This window comes from Alosa alosa, chromosome 6, assembly GCF_017589495.1.
Source record: "Alosa alosa isolate M-15738 ecotype Scorff River chromosome 6, AALO_Geno_1.1, whole genome shotgun sequence".
Taxonomy (NCBI): domain Eukaryota; kingdom Metazoa; phylum Chordata; class Actinopteri; order Clupeiformes; family Clupeidae; genus Alosa; species Alosa alosa.
This window is the reverse complement of record NC_063194.1, coordinates 36,083,434-36,100,836: the sequence shown is the minus strand read 5'-3', so window position 1 is coordinate 36,100,836 and position 17,403 is coordinate 36,083,434. Positions and strand designations below refer to the sequence as shown.

Genomic DNA, 17,403 nt, shown 5'->3' with positions numbered 1-17,403 from the left:
TGTGTGTGTGTGTGTGTGTGTGTGTGTGTGACAGAGAGAGTGAGAGAGAGTGTAAGTGTGTGTGTGACAGAGAGAGAGAGAGAGTGTGTGTGTGTGTGTGTGTGTGTGACAGAGAGAGTGAGAGGGAGAGTGTGTGTGTGAGAGAGAGAGTGTGTGTGTGTGTGTGTGTGTGACCGAGAGAGTGAGAGAGTGTGTGTGTGTGTGTGTGTGTGTGTGTGACAGAGAGAGTGAGAGAGTGTAAGTGTGTGTGTGTGACAGAGAGAGAGTGAGAGAGTGTGTGTGTGTGTGTGTGTGACAGAGTGAGAGTGAGAGAGAGAGTGTAAGTGTATCGATATCGACTGATATGAAACACATATCGTATACAGTTTTCAGCCAAATCGCTATATCGGCCAGCCCTACACACACACACACACACAGAAACACACGGTTGACACACACACACCTGTCCTGATGATGACGTGGGTAGTGTCGGACGTCACGTGGGGGGTCACGCTGCTCCCCATCCTCTTAGCGAACCTCTTCGCCTCCACCTGGGCACACACACACACACACACACACACACACACACACACACACACACACACACACACACCACATGAGTCATCTGTGCAGATATCACACACACACACACAGAAATGAATCATACCTAACTACAACACACAGTTGATTTTAGAATGGCAGCCGCCACAGCAAAATTAATGCCGCTGCGGTATCAGAAGGGCAGGCGCAAAATGTAGTTGCAGTTAAATGACCGACGTAACCTCCTCCGCTAGTCAAAATGTAGTTGCGTTTAAATGGCCGACGTAACCTCCCCCGCTAGTCAAAATGTAGTTGCGTTTAAATGGCCGACGTAACCTCCCCCGCTAGTCAAAATGTAGTTGCGTTTAAATGGCCGACGTAACCTCCCCCGCTAGTCAACATGTATTATCTCGTCCAGACGTAGCTTACAGGTAGTTTTCCTCTTCATTTTGTAGTGGTGGCCACTGAGAACAAACAGGTCTAGCGGTAGCCGTCTGTCAACATCACACAATTTGGTGGAAAGGTGTAGCAGAGGCTAAGGAAAACCCATTCATTTTTGTAGCTGATCCAACTCAAAGGGAAATTCAAAGTATTTTCCATATAGTAGCTTATTAGCTTGCAACGACAGCAAAAGTGAAACTTGGAGAGTAGAAGTCTCTCCGCGACTCGATGATCGACGATTCGATGCAGGTAAAATGTATCGACTGGTAGATTAGTAACGGAGGTAAATGGGATTATAGCAATTTTGCAAGGGCACACAACATGGGAAAAACTTTTTGCACTTGCGGTGGTAGCCTACAGTTAACGTCAATCGCGTACAATAACCAAAGAAAGTAGAGTAGATGACTTGGTTGTGTTTCTACAAGGTGTTGGCACAAAATGTTATTTCTGTATTCCTTAATACTGTCCCTCAAATCACGCTAAAATGGTGGGATTAGCAAACAGTTCTTAAAAAAATTATAATTTAATAATTAAATCAAAGAGCCATTATGTTGTGTGTAAATAGAGGTTAAAAGAAAGAATCTATTTTTTATTTTTGTGTGAGAGAAGGGGAAATGTGACAGTGGGATGTTTTCATTTATTTATGAGTAAGTGTGTATGTGAGTGTGTGTATATACGTGTGTGCGTGTGTGTGTGTCTGCAGAGGAGTCTCATGCAGGCCGACAGGTTTAAAGCAGCAGTCTCAAGAGAGAGGCCACTGACAATGCACTTACCCAACCCCCACACATGTCCATGGCTAATGTGAGAGACACACACACACACACACCAATATAAGCATGTCCATGGCTAATGTAAGAGCTGCTTTCTGGATGTCGGTCTCAGATCACTCACACAGACACACACACAGACACACACACACACACCAATATAAGCATGTCCGTGGCTAATTCGAAAATCGATTGCACAATCGATTGTACCAAACAACACAAGTTTCGAAAACTAAAATAGGGAATCGATTTTAACCAAATATGTACACTATTAATTTTAAACAAATTAAACAAATAAAAAGGATAGATGTAATAAAATTCACAAACAAGAATATAAGAATATAAAAGAATTCCGAAGTGCAGTAAGCATTGCGAAAGCTAAAAAGAAAATTCCCACCAATTTTACGCACCGGAAACAGCTGTTTCAATCAGCTGCTGTGCTCCTCATGTTTTGCCAAAAAATGGAGGACAACAACCTGTGCGACATGAGAGAGACGAGTGATAGGCCCTAATAACTTGAGGAGTTCGATGTGGAATTACTTCGGATTTTTGGTATATCAAACTATGGAAAAGAACAAAGCGGTAGGCTATGCAAACTGTGCAATCGAGTTCTATGTAGGCGAAATTTGTTTGACATTTCTAATCGTAAACACAGACACAGATACGTTGAAGACTGCAGTAATGTTTGTCACTGATGTAATGGCAGTCCACTCAGTTTATTGTTTTTCGAGAATGTTGCACTCCTGTTTGTCATTGTGCACCTAAACTTCACGCCATTGTCGCCTACAAGCGCCCTCTTTACGTTAGGCCCTAATGCCTGTTAGTTGTCCGTGGATTGGCCTATATTTGGCGTTGAAAAATGGAAACGTCTTTAGACATGAAAAATCGATTTTACAATCGATTCAATGAACACTTATGTCTCAAAAATCGAACAGGATTTTTTCACAAAAGTGACAGCCCTACTGGCTGGTTCACGCTTAGTGAGCTCACACATAATAGACACTTTTATTTTAAACTTAACCTTCCTCTGATTTTAAATCACCTCAGTTATCAATCAAAGCAAACAGGGAAAATAAATGGCAACACAATCATTAAAAAAATAAATAAATAAATAAATAAATAAATAAATAAATAAATAAATAAATAAATAAATGTGCAGATAAGTCTGAATGAAAAGCAGCACTGGTTGAAGTCTGGAAATATTGTAAACAAAGTAACGTTAGCTTAATTTGCTAGTTTATCATAGTCTACTGGTTAGACTGTTCAGTTTCCCTACGTGTGTTTAAGTTTCAAACTAGATGTACCGCATAGCGGTACAAAATATGACCGCCGCTCAGTCCTGTACATCCGTTCCGCGAAAAAATAAATCACACTTCAATTTGTCTCCATATTTTACTCCATCCCCCACTCTTGAAACTTTTGTGTATGCTTGTTTGGCATGCCTGAGTGTGTGTGTGCGGCTGTACAGAAAGTAACCTACTGGTGCTGAAAAGGTGAATAGATTGTAGAATAGCCAAAGAAGATGTAGCATTGTTATAAAACCTTTAAAATCTCTAAACAATCACAAGTAGGGCAGTTCATCACAGTTCATCCATTGCAACTGGATTGATGAAAGGTCACTTACACCTGTAGGCTACATTGTATTTGGGAAAAGCAAAAGGTATCAGCATAATGTTATTTATTTATTTATTTATGTATTTATTTATGAACAAAAAACATCTCTGTCAGTTCCATGCGTTTTCAACAGCTATCAAAAACAAAGGTAATTTTTGGATGGATGGATTTTTTGTGAATGTTTCTTCTTCTACATAAGATTTTAGTCATCTTTAGTTCATGTAATACTTTATTGTCAATGCACAAATTAAGTAACAGTAGTCTGAAACGTTTTTGTTAATGCACAAATTAAGTAATAGTAGTCTGAAACGAAATGCTGTTTTCCATCTAACCAGTGGTGCAAATAACTGACATGTCCAAATGGGCCTTGATGAAATGCGTTGCTAGACTGTTCATACACATTTTAACGGGCCAAAGTTGAAGAGCTGTTGTCCGTTATTGTTAAATTACAAATATAGGCTGATTCATGTTCCCTTGCATTGTGTAACTGAGGTCCATGGCTAGTCTGGCTTTCACCAGACCAAGCTCAATCTTTTAAGAAATCAAAAAATAAATAGCGGGCAGATCAGGCTGGGTTCCCCGATATTGTTTAATTTTCCGATTGAGATATCCACACTCTGGCTATTCTAAATGCAAAAAATGCATCAGGGAGTTATGACAAAACTGGAACTAACAAACTAGATCCTAATAGAAAGCTGTTAGCTTCCCTAAGCTACAGGTAGGCTTATAAGGTAGGCCTATTTACAACATAAATTGTCAATAGGCTATGCTGGCGACACAAATAAAATCTCCTTTGGAAACCAATGGCTTCATGCCCAGTATCAAGCAGACTTAAACTGCCATATCGTTGGCCAAAAGTTGTAATAAAAATTCACGCCCAGCTCCATGAGTCAAGGAAAGCCTTGAATGAAGTAGCCACTTCTAAATGGGACCCACTACACAGTAGCTTAAGGTGTGTTGCTAAAGCAGCCATAATGAAATGAAGGTGTCATTGTTTGGATACTTCACACACACATGCCTTTTAATTTCACAGACTACAACTACCAAGCTGGAATCAAAGCACATCGATTCCCCTTCACACCCTGCGCACTTAAAACAAAATAAACAGGCGTCTCAGTCTCACGCATGTATAGGCAAAACTGTATCAGACCCGGTTAGTAACGTTGGTAAATCTTCCTTTGCACAGAATGATTTTTGTAGCGCGTGCAAAAAATGACAGTCGAAAGATACAATTACAGTGCTGCTATCAATTTGCTTGGTATAACCGCATTTATAGTTTTCTACAAATGCAATCAATCAAATTGGCCTCCATCACTCAACCAACGCTAACGGTAACATTACCTAGGTCCTTATTGATATTATAAGATTAACGTATACCAGTAGAAACCAAGCATGTCCGATAAACATCCTCAGATTTATTTAGCTTCAAGAAGAAATGGGAATTACATTTCATGCGAACATCGTCCTATCCTTATTAGACGTTCTCTGCGGTAAACTACAGTCCTTGTAGGAAGCGTCCATTGTTTTTCCAACCCACTTTTAACTTCCAACAAAATTACGTCTCACTGCAACGATGCGCCATCTAGTGGACAAACGACTACTTATCGCCAATACTGGAAATGCAGCCATGATGATGATGATGATGTATAGTTATTTTGATCTTTTAATCCTACTGAATTTGTAATTATGTATCGGCCGTTCTAATACCGATGGTATGTGGGTGCCTGTGTGTGTGTGCATGTGTATATGTGTGCACCACCATCTACAGGCCAATGAGTGTACAGTCACTAAATGTACACAATCTAATTTTTTTAAGACCCCCCATGGATACAATTCTACGAAACTTGGCATACCCCCAGAGAATGCCAGGTCAATCATACACATAAAATTTGGTTGCAGTTCTGAACATCTTAACTGAAGATAGGGGCGATTAAAGCAGAATAATATTGCATTTTCATTTTTTTTTTACGGGGGGTGCAAATCACAAATGAGTGATTATGGGCCAGATTGATGTGGGCCCTTGAGACCAACATACCATAAAGATTCTTCATCCTCAGTGCCACGGTTCAGTTAGTTATTTAGGAAAAACTGCTTTTTTTATTTCGGGGCCCAGCACGGGGAGTGGCCCCGGGACGAAACTAAATTTTCCGTAAAAGTCTAGTGGGGCTACATACCCACCAAATTTCATGCCGAATATTTTCGAATTTCAATATTAATAAACAAACGAATTTCGAATATGATTTTTGGGCAAAAAGTCAAAGCCCTAATTTTGTTAGAGAGTCTTAAAGAGGCTTAACAGGATAACGACAGTCCCTCGCGATGGTGAACAACAAGGAAGGTGGCTATGGCGAACGAAGAATGGGTTGTTTGAATCGGCGTTGGCGTCAACTTTGGAGGAGTTGGACTTGTGCTTTTCTTTGAAAGTTGAGCAACACAATGCACTTAAGTCATTACTTTTGAAGAAGGATGTATTTGCCGTTTTGCCGACCTGATACGGATATGGTCGTAGCGCCGGCCTATTGCATGCTTAGGCAGTTTGAAAGACAATTCTCTGCCCGCCCCTTGGATTAAGCGAGGTGAATGGTTCGATTCCAGACTATACATTTCAATGATATAGGATGGCCTGCCAGGCTACCTTTCTGCTGCATCTTTTCATCTCTCATGTCACAAACATAACAAACACACACACACAGTGAGAGAGATAAAGCCCGCCCTCAGAAACAACTGATAGGTAGGTCTTCAAAAATAGCACAAAGAGAGGCCAATCACTTGCCTATCAATCTCGCATGGATATGGGAAGTTTACCCCCCCCCGAAAAAAAAAACTCTTCGGGTCTACACGATTCACGTGAATGACATATTTTGATTCAAAAACTGTGATTTTCACCGAAAGGTGGCTAGTTTGCAGATATGACATATGCCTACCTTTGTTACAACCTGACGCAGCCAGCAAAACTTGCGGTACCGTTGTAACATTAGCATAAGCGTCATGAATGTAACAGTTCTAAAATTGTGATAGCCTTGTTGATAAACTGCATAAAATTTCTTTCATGTCTGAAGCATTTGGTCCAGTGATCTTTGAAGTTGCTGAAATTGGCTGTGATGGTGGCACAAAATTCATAATCCATAACCCGCAATAACCCCCCAGCCCGAAACACACACACACACACACCTGCTGTGGCCCACTTAGTCCTGACAGGACTAGCTGGAGTGGGCGGAGTCTGGGAGGAGTGCCTGCTGGTAACCCTTTGACCTCTGACCTCTGGCTGTCACCAGAACTCTGAGTATCGCGCTGCCCTGAGAGAGATAGAGATAGATAGAGAGATTATATATATTATATATATATATATATATATATATATATATATATATATATATATATATATATATATATATATATATATATATATATAGAGAGAGAGAGAGAGATCATTTGTCTTCTTTCCATAATGCGCATAAAATCTCGTATTGTTGACGGAAGGTGGACTGTCTTGGCATTGAAATCTACTACAAAAGTAGAGAAGAGAAATCTACTACAAAATGCGTTGAACCAACTCATTTTGAGTGCGCGACACACACCCCTTTTTGAATGCATCAAAAGGGTCAAAATAGCAGCAGCCAAAGAGGATCGTGTAAAATAAAAAATCTTTGGCAGGACGTGATTAATGCGGTTAAACAAATGAACACGTTATACTTGATCCTTAATCACATATTGATGCTGACAACCCTACTGCAAATGAGCATGTTATACTTGGTCCTTAATCACATATCACGCAATTACTGAGTGAATGCTGACAGACCTAATGCAAATGCATCTCGGCGTAGAACATGCGGTTAAAATTCACACCTAGTGAGAGGGCGTGTTGGTGACGTTTCTTTCGTGCGTCTATGTGGTTAGATCTAACTTAAATGCCAGTGTTATGATGGAGTGGCATAGTGCTGTCCAGAAAATCTCCGACCTGGAAAGATGCAGACATCACAGAGCTACTGTCCATGAGGGCATACAACATTTTGATAGAACACATGAAGGAACGCGGCGCGTTGTAGCCTACAACTGCATGGCAAGGCCAAACAATTCAAAAGACTGAATCATCATATGCAGAAGGCGCTGAAAAGGCAGTAGCCTACAGCGACATTGTTGGCGACAATAACAGGAGTATTTAATAAATTGTTAGCCAACACGGTTTTCTGTTCATTGATAGCCTTCTCATGACCTGCTGAGCTCGCTATTTGTTGAGCATATGTGCCTAGAGAAAATGAAAACGAAGAAAAATCAACTTTGTTCCAAGCTCCTTACGTAAATGCACATGGGGAGAGGATGCTTTTGGAAAAAATAATGTTATGTTAGTATTTTGTTCTTCATATACTCCGGAGGTTAAATCTGAAAGCGCTTAGTGTGTGTGTGTGTGTGTGTGTGTGTGTGTGTACCCTGTGTGCGTCTCTGGGTGTTGCAGGACAGAGAGAGAGAGTGTGTGTGTGTGTGTGTGTGTGTGTATGTGAGTGAGTGAGTGAGTGAGAGTATTTGTGTGTACCCTGCGTTTGTCCCTGGGTGTTGCATGGCTGAGTGGGTCCCAGGCCGCCTGGAGGGGGGGTAGGCAGACCAGCCTCAGCTGCCTCAGCAGAGCCCTCGTGCCTGGGGATCAGAAGGGGGAGAGTGGGGGTCAGTCTGGGGGTATGTCTGTGCAGTCTGAAACAATTCACATTGCACACCATGAAATCAGGATCACTGACCACTCTCCAGTCTGAAACAAACAATTCAGGTACGGTCTCTCGGTGGATACCCCACAACAGTGAAACACAGAGGATCTAACCCGTGGCCTACGTCTCTCCAGTCACTCACTCAGGACAGGGATTCTTAACGGGACAAGCAGCTTTCAGTCGCCGTGGTAAGCCGCTCTGTTGGAAGGCTTGTAAAGGTGCAACGCTAACGTGTTTTTCTTCTAACTAGAACCGTCTAGAACTGTCTGACAGGGACTAAACTGCCTGTCTCCTGACTAGGGCTGGGCGATCAAACGATAGTGATATGTATCGCAATAAACATCTAATCCGCACCGCCTCACCCGCAAGGCGACCAAAATTGTGAGTGATGCAAGTCACCCCGCTCACAATTTTGTTTGATCTACTGCCCTCTGGGAAGAGGTACAGAAGCCTGCGCTCCCTTTTACCAGACTCACCAACAGCTTCATACACCAACCTGTAAGGATGCTGAACTCTCTCCCTCCTCTCCCCCCTCCACCCTCAGCTACATAACATCCTGGACATTGGACCCCACAATGGCCCTGCACTACTCCACTTGCACACTTGCACACACAACTTGTTGTTGTTGTCCTGAAAACCCAACACTTCTGCTGCTCTTACATAACTTGCACCACTATGCCACTTTCTTTCTTACTTAGGGTCAAACAGAACTACCCAAGCCTTTTTTATTGGCCTGACTTAGCACTAGTATTTTATTGACTGTCTATGCACAATTTCAACCAAATTTTGCTGCTCTTATTTTTTTCATTATTATATGTGCCCTCTTATTTACTTATTTACTTACTTTTTTTTTGTTTACTTGAATGTTATGTTTGTCTGTGGACTTAAATTGGTAAAATATGTCTTGTCTTCACCGTGGGATAGTGAGAAACGTAATTCGATCTCTTTGTATGTCTGGAACATGTGAAGAAATTGACAATAAAAGCTGACTTTGACTTTGACTAATCGATATCAATAAAAAATACGTTCGATAGAACATTCGATAATTAAAAGGAACACACACCTCCCGCCTTACGTTGTCCATAAATAAATAGGCTAAATATATCTTGCATTGTAGCTAGTATGTGAGTAGGTGATAGAAGTAGGCCTACCTCTACACAGCCTGCCTCTGCCTCTCTCTCTCTCTCTCTCACACAAGACGACTGACTAAATTGCTATTAAATCCGGTTAGAATCATTAGCACACTGCACAAATTTGCTCAAAACTGTTGCATTCAAATCGACTGCTAAGTTCTAATCATCTCAATCCAGATGCAAATGGAAAAAAAGTATTTTCCAAGACTCAAACGGGCCTATCCCAAGGAGAAAAAGTATTCATTTGAAACTTAAAAACACATGTGGGGAAACTGAACAGTCTAACCAGACTATGATAAACTAGCAAAATGTGAAGTGCAGGTTGAATAAATAGTCGGTTATTGGTCATTAAGGGTACACTATGCAAGAGTTTCACCTTAGCATAACCTTTACGAAGCCCTATTGATGGAAACAAACTTGTAATAGGCGAATCGTTCACTTAGCATAGCTAAGCAAAAGCATTGTCACTGTGTACAGGGGGATAAGTCACGAGAATGTTGCTATTTACAGCATCAGAGTAAAATATAAATATATATCGCGACTCCAGAGGGAGCTACCTAAACCTGCATAGTGTACCTTTAAAACACAAATCTGCATAGTGTACCTTTAACGTTAGTGAATGTTGATTCTTGTATAATTCCTGTACATTTGCAGCCCTAGTGTGTGTGCATTTCGGGGGTGTTTACCTCATGCACATCCCCTGCTGTCGGTCTGGCTCGCTGGACAGCTGCTTCTTGGGGGACCTGAGTGAGCTGGATTTTGGCCCCGCCCCTTGGTTCCCATTGGCTGCCTCAGCGCTGGCCCCTTGCACTGCCTTGGTACATGGCTCCGCCTCCTTCTGCTTAAGCGCTTCAGAGACGAGCGCCATCATCTGCTCCAAGCGCCGCAGCTCCACGTGCAGCTCCGCCTTTTGCTGAGGGACAGAGTGTGTGTGTGAGTGTGTGTGTGTGTGTGTGTGTGTGTGTGTGTGAGGGCACCCTGTGTGTGTGTCTGTGAGGGCACCCTGTGTGTGTGTGTGTCTCTGGGTGTCGCAAACATGAGTGTGTGTGTTTTAAGGAGGGGAGAGGAGAAGAGAGGAGAGCAGAGGGGAGAGGAGAAGAGAAAGGAGAGAAGAGAGGAGAGAAGAGGGGGAGAAGAGGAGAGAAGAGGAGAGGGAGGAGAGAGGGGAGAGGGAGGAGAGAGGGGAGGAGAGGGGAGAGGGAGGAGAGAGGGGAGAGGGAGGAGAGAGGGAGAGGAGAAGAGCAGAGGGGAGAGGAGAAGAGAAAAGAGGGGAGAAGAGGAGAGAAGAGGGGAGAGGGAGGAGAGGAGGGGAGAGGAGGAGAAGAGAAAAGAGGGGAGAAGAGGAGAGAAGAGGGGAGAGGGAGGAGAGAAAAGAGGGGAGAAGAGGAGAGAAGAGGGGAGAGGGAGGAGAGGGAGAGGGAGGAGAGGAGAGGGGAGGAGAGAGGGGAGAGGGAGGAGAGGAGGGAGGAGAGGGAGGGAGGAGAGGGGAGGAGGGAGGAGAGGGAGGGAGGAGAGGGAGAGGGAGGAGAGGGAGGAGAGGAGGAGGGAGGAGGAGGAGGAGAGGGAGGGCGAGGAGGAGAGGGAGGAGAGGGAGGAGGAGCAGAGGGAGGAGAAGAGAAAAGAGGGGAGAAGAGGAGAGAAGAGGGGAGGAGGGAGGAGAGAGGGGAGAGGAGAAGAGAGGAGAGCAGAGGGGAGAGGAAGGAGAGAGGGGAGGGGGAGGGGAAGTCCTGTCCTGAACAGAAAGGGGAGTAAGAGAGAGGTGGAGTCCTGTCTGCTCCTGCTCTCAACACAGCACAACACTGCCACCCAGTGGACACAACGCACCAGTGCACCACTGCTTTAGATATCCACCACCACCCACACACCCACACACACACAGACACACCCACACACACCTGCAGGAACCATATTAGTTGTCTATAAGGTGTGCATACATGATCACATGAGCTTACCTGTGTGTTGATGATGTCACTAGAGTATTGAGAGAACTCTGCAGTCTCACCTGCAGGCACCTCAGGGACACCCTCATCTACAGAAGAAAGAGAGAGAGAGAGAGAGAGAGAGAGAGAGAGAGAGAGAGGGGAGGGGGGAGAGGAGAGAGATAGAGATAGATTTTACGTGGAGTAAAAATGGACAGGGAAATTATTCATTACCTTCCTACAGAGATATAAATGTTCCTTCTATTAAACATCCCAATATAAAATGCGGCAGGAACTCAAGGGGAATTGTTGTTTGGTTTAAAGAAGCCATTAATAAATGCATATATGTAGTAAGAAAAGGATCATCACACATATGGTTGAAACTATCAAAAGAACTCACAAACTCAACACAGGACACCTATTTATGTGCCATATACATTCCTCCTCTTGAATCTCCATATTACAGTGAAAACATATTTGAAACGTTAAAATCTGACATCATTGAACTCCAGTCATTTGGGAAGATTCTAATTATGGGCGACCTTAATGCAAGGAGTAGGAACCGATTTAGATTACATTGACATATCTGGATTTAAACATGTTTCTTCACTAGAACAAAATATCAATATAAGTAGTCACAGGAACAATTTTGATAACATCATCAATAGACATGGCAAGGAGGTGTTACAATTTTGCAAATCTCTTGGTCTGTTTATTGTTAATGGCAGAACAAGGGGGGACTCTCTGGGTAAATTCACTTATTGCTCACCCCTGGGCAGCAGTGTGGTGGATTATGCTATTACAGATTTAGATCAAAACCAAATAAATTATTTCACAGTAATGCCACAGTTGCCTCTGTCAGATCACTGCCACATTATAATTAGCTTAAAGAAAAATTCCAGTATAGAACATCAAAAACCTATGAGTACACTACACCCACTTCCAGTTCAATACAAATGGAGCGATGACAGACTAGAGCAATACACATCCCAGTCAAATTGCATCGAGGTCGAAAACATGATCTACTCCTTCCTGTTCACCAAATTTAAAAAGTCTAAAGATAACATCAATGTAGCCACCAAAACATTAACAACAATATTTTCCACAATAGCCAAAAAATCTTTAAAAAGACAAGGAATAGTTAATAGCAAGAAAAACAAAAAAAATAAATGGTTTGACAAAGACTGCCTATTAATAAGAAAAGAATTAAGATCTTATTCAAACCAAAAACACAGAGAACCAGCAAATCAGGAACTTCAAATAAAATATCACAACACCCTACACAAATACAAATCACTTCTAAAACGCAAAAAAGCCAATCACATACATAACCAGTTAGTAGAAATTGATGATGTGTTAGATCAAAACACTTTTTGGGACCTGTGGAAAAACCTTAACAACCCCAAAAAAGAAAATTGTCTCCCAATAGCAAATGGAAAAACATGGGTTGACCATTTTGAAAATTTATAGAAAAGAGATTACTAAACCTGGCACAAAAAAAACTAACAACCCATTTAAAAACACTTGAAAAAACACAAAAAGATAAATTAAATGAATTAGACTCAGCTATAACATTATCTGAATTGAATTAAAATAAAAAAAAAACTGAAAAATAGAAAATCATGCGGCACTGATGGAATTTATAATGAAATGTTGAAACATAGCACCCCCAAAATTAAACAAGTAATCCTGAAACTATTTCATTTAATATTATCCTCAGGCCACTTTCCTGACCAATGGAAAATTAGTCAGATCACCCCCATATACAAAAATGGTGACATATTTAACCCAAACAATTATAGAGGCATATCACAAGGCAGCAATTTAGGTAAATTATTCTGTAGTATAATCAATAACCGAATTTCAATCTTAATTTAAAAAAAAACAATATATTAAGCCCCTCTCAAATTGGTTTCATACAAAAAAATAGAACAACAGATCATATTTATACTTTACAGACACTGATACAAGAAAACGTTACAAAGGTCAAAAACGGAAAAATGTATGGATGCTTTGTGGATTTCAGCAAAGCCTTCGACTCCGTTTGGCATGAAGGTCTCTTGCTGAAACTACTTGATTGTGAAATTGGTAGTAAAACATATAACATCATTAAAGACATGTATGAAAACATCAAATGTTGTGTAAAAATAAATAACAAACAAACTGATTACTTTCCTCAAACAAAAGGAGTGAGGCAGGGCTGTTGCCTGAGTCGTACATTATTTAACATTTATATCAATGAATTAGCTAATAAAATTCAAAATTCATCCTCGCCTGGTCTCAATCTTTTGGGGAAAAAAATCAAATGCCTGCTTTACGCAGATGATCTTCTCCTGATCTTCACAGGGACTACAAGAGAGCCTTTCTCTTTTGAACGAATACAGCATAACTTGGGCCCTTCCAATCAATATGGAAAAAACAAAAATAATGACTTTCCAAAGAAAACCTTCGAACATAAATAAATATAATTTTACCATTGGCGGAAAACAACTAGAACAAGTAAGAAAATAGAACTACTTAGGACTGACCATTTCTTCATCAGGGCAATTTGATAACGCAATCAAAGACCTATCCGAAAAAGCACGCAAAACATACATGTTAAGAAAATCTCTATTTCAATATAATCCTTCCATCAAATTATGGAAAAAGATCTTTGATTCCTTAGTAAAGCCAATATTACTATATGGGAGCGAAATTTGGGGTATAAAATATGAAGACAATTTCAAAACATGGGACAAAAGCCAAACCGAATTATTACATTTGGAATTCTGTAAAAATATTCTAGGTTTAAACAGATGTGCACCTAATCTAGGCTGCAGAGCTGAGCTTGGAAGATTTCCCCTCCTTGTAGACATACAAAAATGAGCAACCAAATTCTGGCATCATCTTCAGACTAGCAATTCAGAGCAATATCACCACACTGCTGCCCAGCTGAGGAGTGAACACCCAGAGAGTGACCCCTTAAACTTCATGATACAAAAACACGACCTGAAAAACTGCAGCTCAAGTATTGCTTTAATAGCAAAAGAAGTAGAGAACACAACAAAACAAAACTACATTAACACATGGAAATGCAAAATCGAACAAGTAAATAAGCTACACTGCTACAGAACTATTGAATTGATTACAAATTGGCACCATATTTAAATGAAATTAAAACCATCGTCATAGAAAACTCCTGTCAAAGTATCGACTGAGTGATCATTCCTTGCAATAGAAAAGGGTAGACACCGCCAAACCTGGTTAGCTTCATGAAGATCGAATATGTAAATTCTGTAATACTGGAGTAGTAGAGGACCGAACGCCACTTCCCTCACAGAATGTCCCAATTATCAACACTTAAGAGCTATATTCTACCCACAAATTGAAATCACTTGTCCGGCTTTATGATTGCCACCAATGAACAAAAACTACAATTCCTCCTGGGAGAAATAGATAAATGTGCCCACTTAGCATACCAATATTTACAGTCCTGCCACATTTTAAGAGAAAACTTCACATAGAAAAAGTGCATACAGTATATCGTTTTTGTTAAATAGTTTTATATAGACAATTGTTTAAGTTTAAGTTAAGCTTACTTAAGATCAATTTCTTTATTTATTCTATGTTGCTATAAGTTTCCTTTTATATTAATCTTACATAACTCTAAAAATAAGTACAAATTTATGTTAAGTTTCCTTTCTGTTACAAATCGTAAATTACTTTAGATACAGTTTTTTTTTTTTTTTAAATAAGTTTCCTTTAGATTTAGATTTAAGAATACATGTTTAAGTTTTCTTTAAACATGGATTTATGTACTATTTTTTTTTAAACAAGTTTTACTTTCTTTTAGTTTAGTATTATAAGTTTCCTTTCTTTGACCCCTCTGAAAACAAATATTGTATCTGTTTGTATTGTCATGTTACTGCTTTGGCAACACTATTTTCTGAGTCATGCCAATAAAGCACATTTGAATTTGAATTTGATAGATAGAGAGAGAGGGGAGAGAGGGATAGAGATAGATAGAGGGAGAGAGAGAGAGAGAGAGAGAGAGAGAGAGAGAGAGAGAGAGAGAGAGAGAGAGAGAGAGAGAGAGATATATATATATATATATATATATATATATATATATATATATATATATATATATATATATAGAGAGAGAGAGAGAGAGAGAGAAAGAGAGAGAGCGAGAGAGCCAACCGAAAAAAAGTCATATAACCATTCAAATGACTCTGGAAGCTGTTAAATGAAGGTAAATTAAGCTAAATAATTTGCATATTAAACTCACCCTCCTCTGGAGTTCCAAACAGGTCCTGGGAGCCGTGATCTTCATCAGGCCCCGCCCCCTGGTCTTCATCAGGCCCCGCCCCATCGTCAGGCCCCGCCCCATGGTCTTCATCAGGCCCTGCTCGCTCCTCCCGCACCTCTCCAGCAGCTGCAGTGCCCCTCTCTGCCTGTGGGGGGCAGTGTCTGCTGGGGGGTGGAGTCTCCAGGCTGCAGGGAATGACCTCGCAGTCGGACGCCTCTTCCTCAGGGCCGTCCGGGTCCAGGGGCAGGGCTGGGGGGTTCACAGAGCGCCGCCCCAGATTGCTGATTGGCTGTGGCAAAGCCTTCGGTCTGAAGATCTGCTGGAGGGAGGGCAGCTCGTCATCCTCGCTGCTGAGCTCCGACTCCGACGACTCCAGACGCTGAGCCTTCCTCCCTCTCCTCTTCCTCACAGCACTGAGGGGCTGAGAGGCGTCTGTGCCCCCCTCCACGGCTGAGCCTTCCGCCTCTGTACTCAGCAGGACACAGTCAGGACTCTCTGCGTCCAGGGCAACAGAACCTTCTGCGTCCAGGGGAACGGAACCTTCTGCGTCCAGGGGAACGGAACAGTCTGTATTCAGCGGCACCAGGCCATCTGGGGTCATGGAAGACTCAAACGATTGGCCCTGTTCACTTGTGTGTTGGGGTTCCAGCAGACTCGGGGCAGGTTTGGGGACGGCACGCTCGGCGCTGAGAACGCCACGATGCGCCCCAGAGGGACTCGGGAAGTTGCACTTCCTCCAGCACGGGCTCCTCTCCCCTGAGTCCTCTTTATTGCCCCCCCCACAGGCCTCCTGAGGGGCAGGTGCCAGACTCCCAGACCCCGGACACCCCGCCAGGGGCACTTCAGCACTGTGTCGCCCCTGCCCTGGGTCCGACGGAGGGATCAATTCACTGCCACAGGAGAGAACTGCAGCGGCGTCATAGTTCTGAACCACATCTGAACCAGCCCCAAACACACCAGCGTTCACTCCTGTCCCCAGCGGACCAGTGCCAGGCTGCGTGTCTGGCCGCGTCTCTGTTGCCGTGGCTCCCGCAGGGCTCTCGTTCTGGCGCCGAGGCGAGCCCAGGTGGAAGGACTTCCTCTTGCTGCCTCGGAAGCTCTTCAGCAGCAGCTCGGTGTCCAGCTCGCTGTCGTTGTTCCCCTCCTCCTCCTCCTCCACCACCTTGGGACTCGCTGGTCCCCTCGAGCGGTTCTCCAGAGCGGCCGGAGGTTCCTGCTGGAATGCCACTGCTGGAACACTGGCCGCAGAGGCTGGAGAACGCCGCAGGAGGGCAGGGGAATGCTGGAGAGGGGCACTAGAATGCTGGAGAGGGGAACGCTGCAGAGGGGCAGGAGAATGCTGCGGAGAAACACCCGGGAGGGAGAACGGAACGAGCGCCTCTGCGGGGCTTTTCGAATGTGGAACCACAGCGTCCAGCATACTCCCAGAATTCACCGCATCCAGCATACTCCCAGAATTCACCGGATTCACCGCAGGGAGTGGTCTGGGGGAGGGGATTGGGGTCTGTGTGTGTGGGACGACCGCTGCGGACGACTCCTCCCTGGAATCGCTCAAAGCTGATGCCTCCACCACCTCCATCTCCTCAATGCTGTCCATCTCCCGCTCACACACACACCCGTTCCGCTTCGGAGGCGGGCCAGGTTGGTTCCGTGGGGAGCGGGAGACTCCGGTTCCGTCCCCCTGTTCCCGCTCCTCCACAGAGCGCTCTGGGTTAATGTGGCATTCTATCGGTACTGTGGCCAATACAGCTCCGGTTCTCAGTGATGCGTCCTGCTCTTCAGCGCCATCTGCAGGGCTGTGACCTGGTGTGTTCACGCGTGTGTTAGCATTCACAGCGCTGGGATCTTCTTCAGGTTGGCCTGGATCAGACAGCTCTGGATTGGTGTGGCCTGGATTGGTGTGGTCTAGATTGGTGTGGCCTGTTGTCGGTGCTTTAGCAGTCATGGACCTTGTCCTTCTCGGGATGCCCTGCACCTCATTAGTCCACTGCACCTCTCATTGGTTATGTCCACTTCCTGCTT

General features: G+C 43.1%; 1 protein-coding gene across 1 annotated transcript in view; it reads right to left on the bottom strand.

Annotated features, from left to right (window-relative positions):
- The window catches only part of LOC125295961 (breast cancer type 1 susceptibility protein homolog), a 50,134-nt gene that overhangs the window by 15,581 nt on the left and 17,150 nt on the right, over positions 1-17,403 (bottom strand). Inside the window, exons 9-14 of the mRNA XM_048245545.1 lie at positions 15,361-17,376; positions 11,124-11,200; positions 9,858-10,084; positions 7,873-7,973; positions 6,513-6,637; positions 443-530 (exon numbers count right to left, since the gene is read on the bottom strand). Coding sequence (XP_048101502.1) covers positions 443-530; positions 6,513-6,637; positions 7,873-7,973; positions 9,858-10,084; positions 11,124-11,200; positions 15,361-17,376 — 2,634 coding nt within the window. The remainder of the gene's footprint in view (positions 1-442; positions 531-6,512; positions 6,638-7,872; positions 7,974-9,857; positions 10,085-11,123; positions 11,201-15,360; positions 17,377-17,403) is intronic.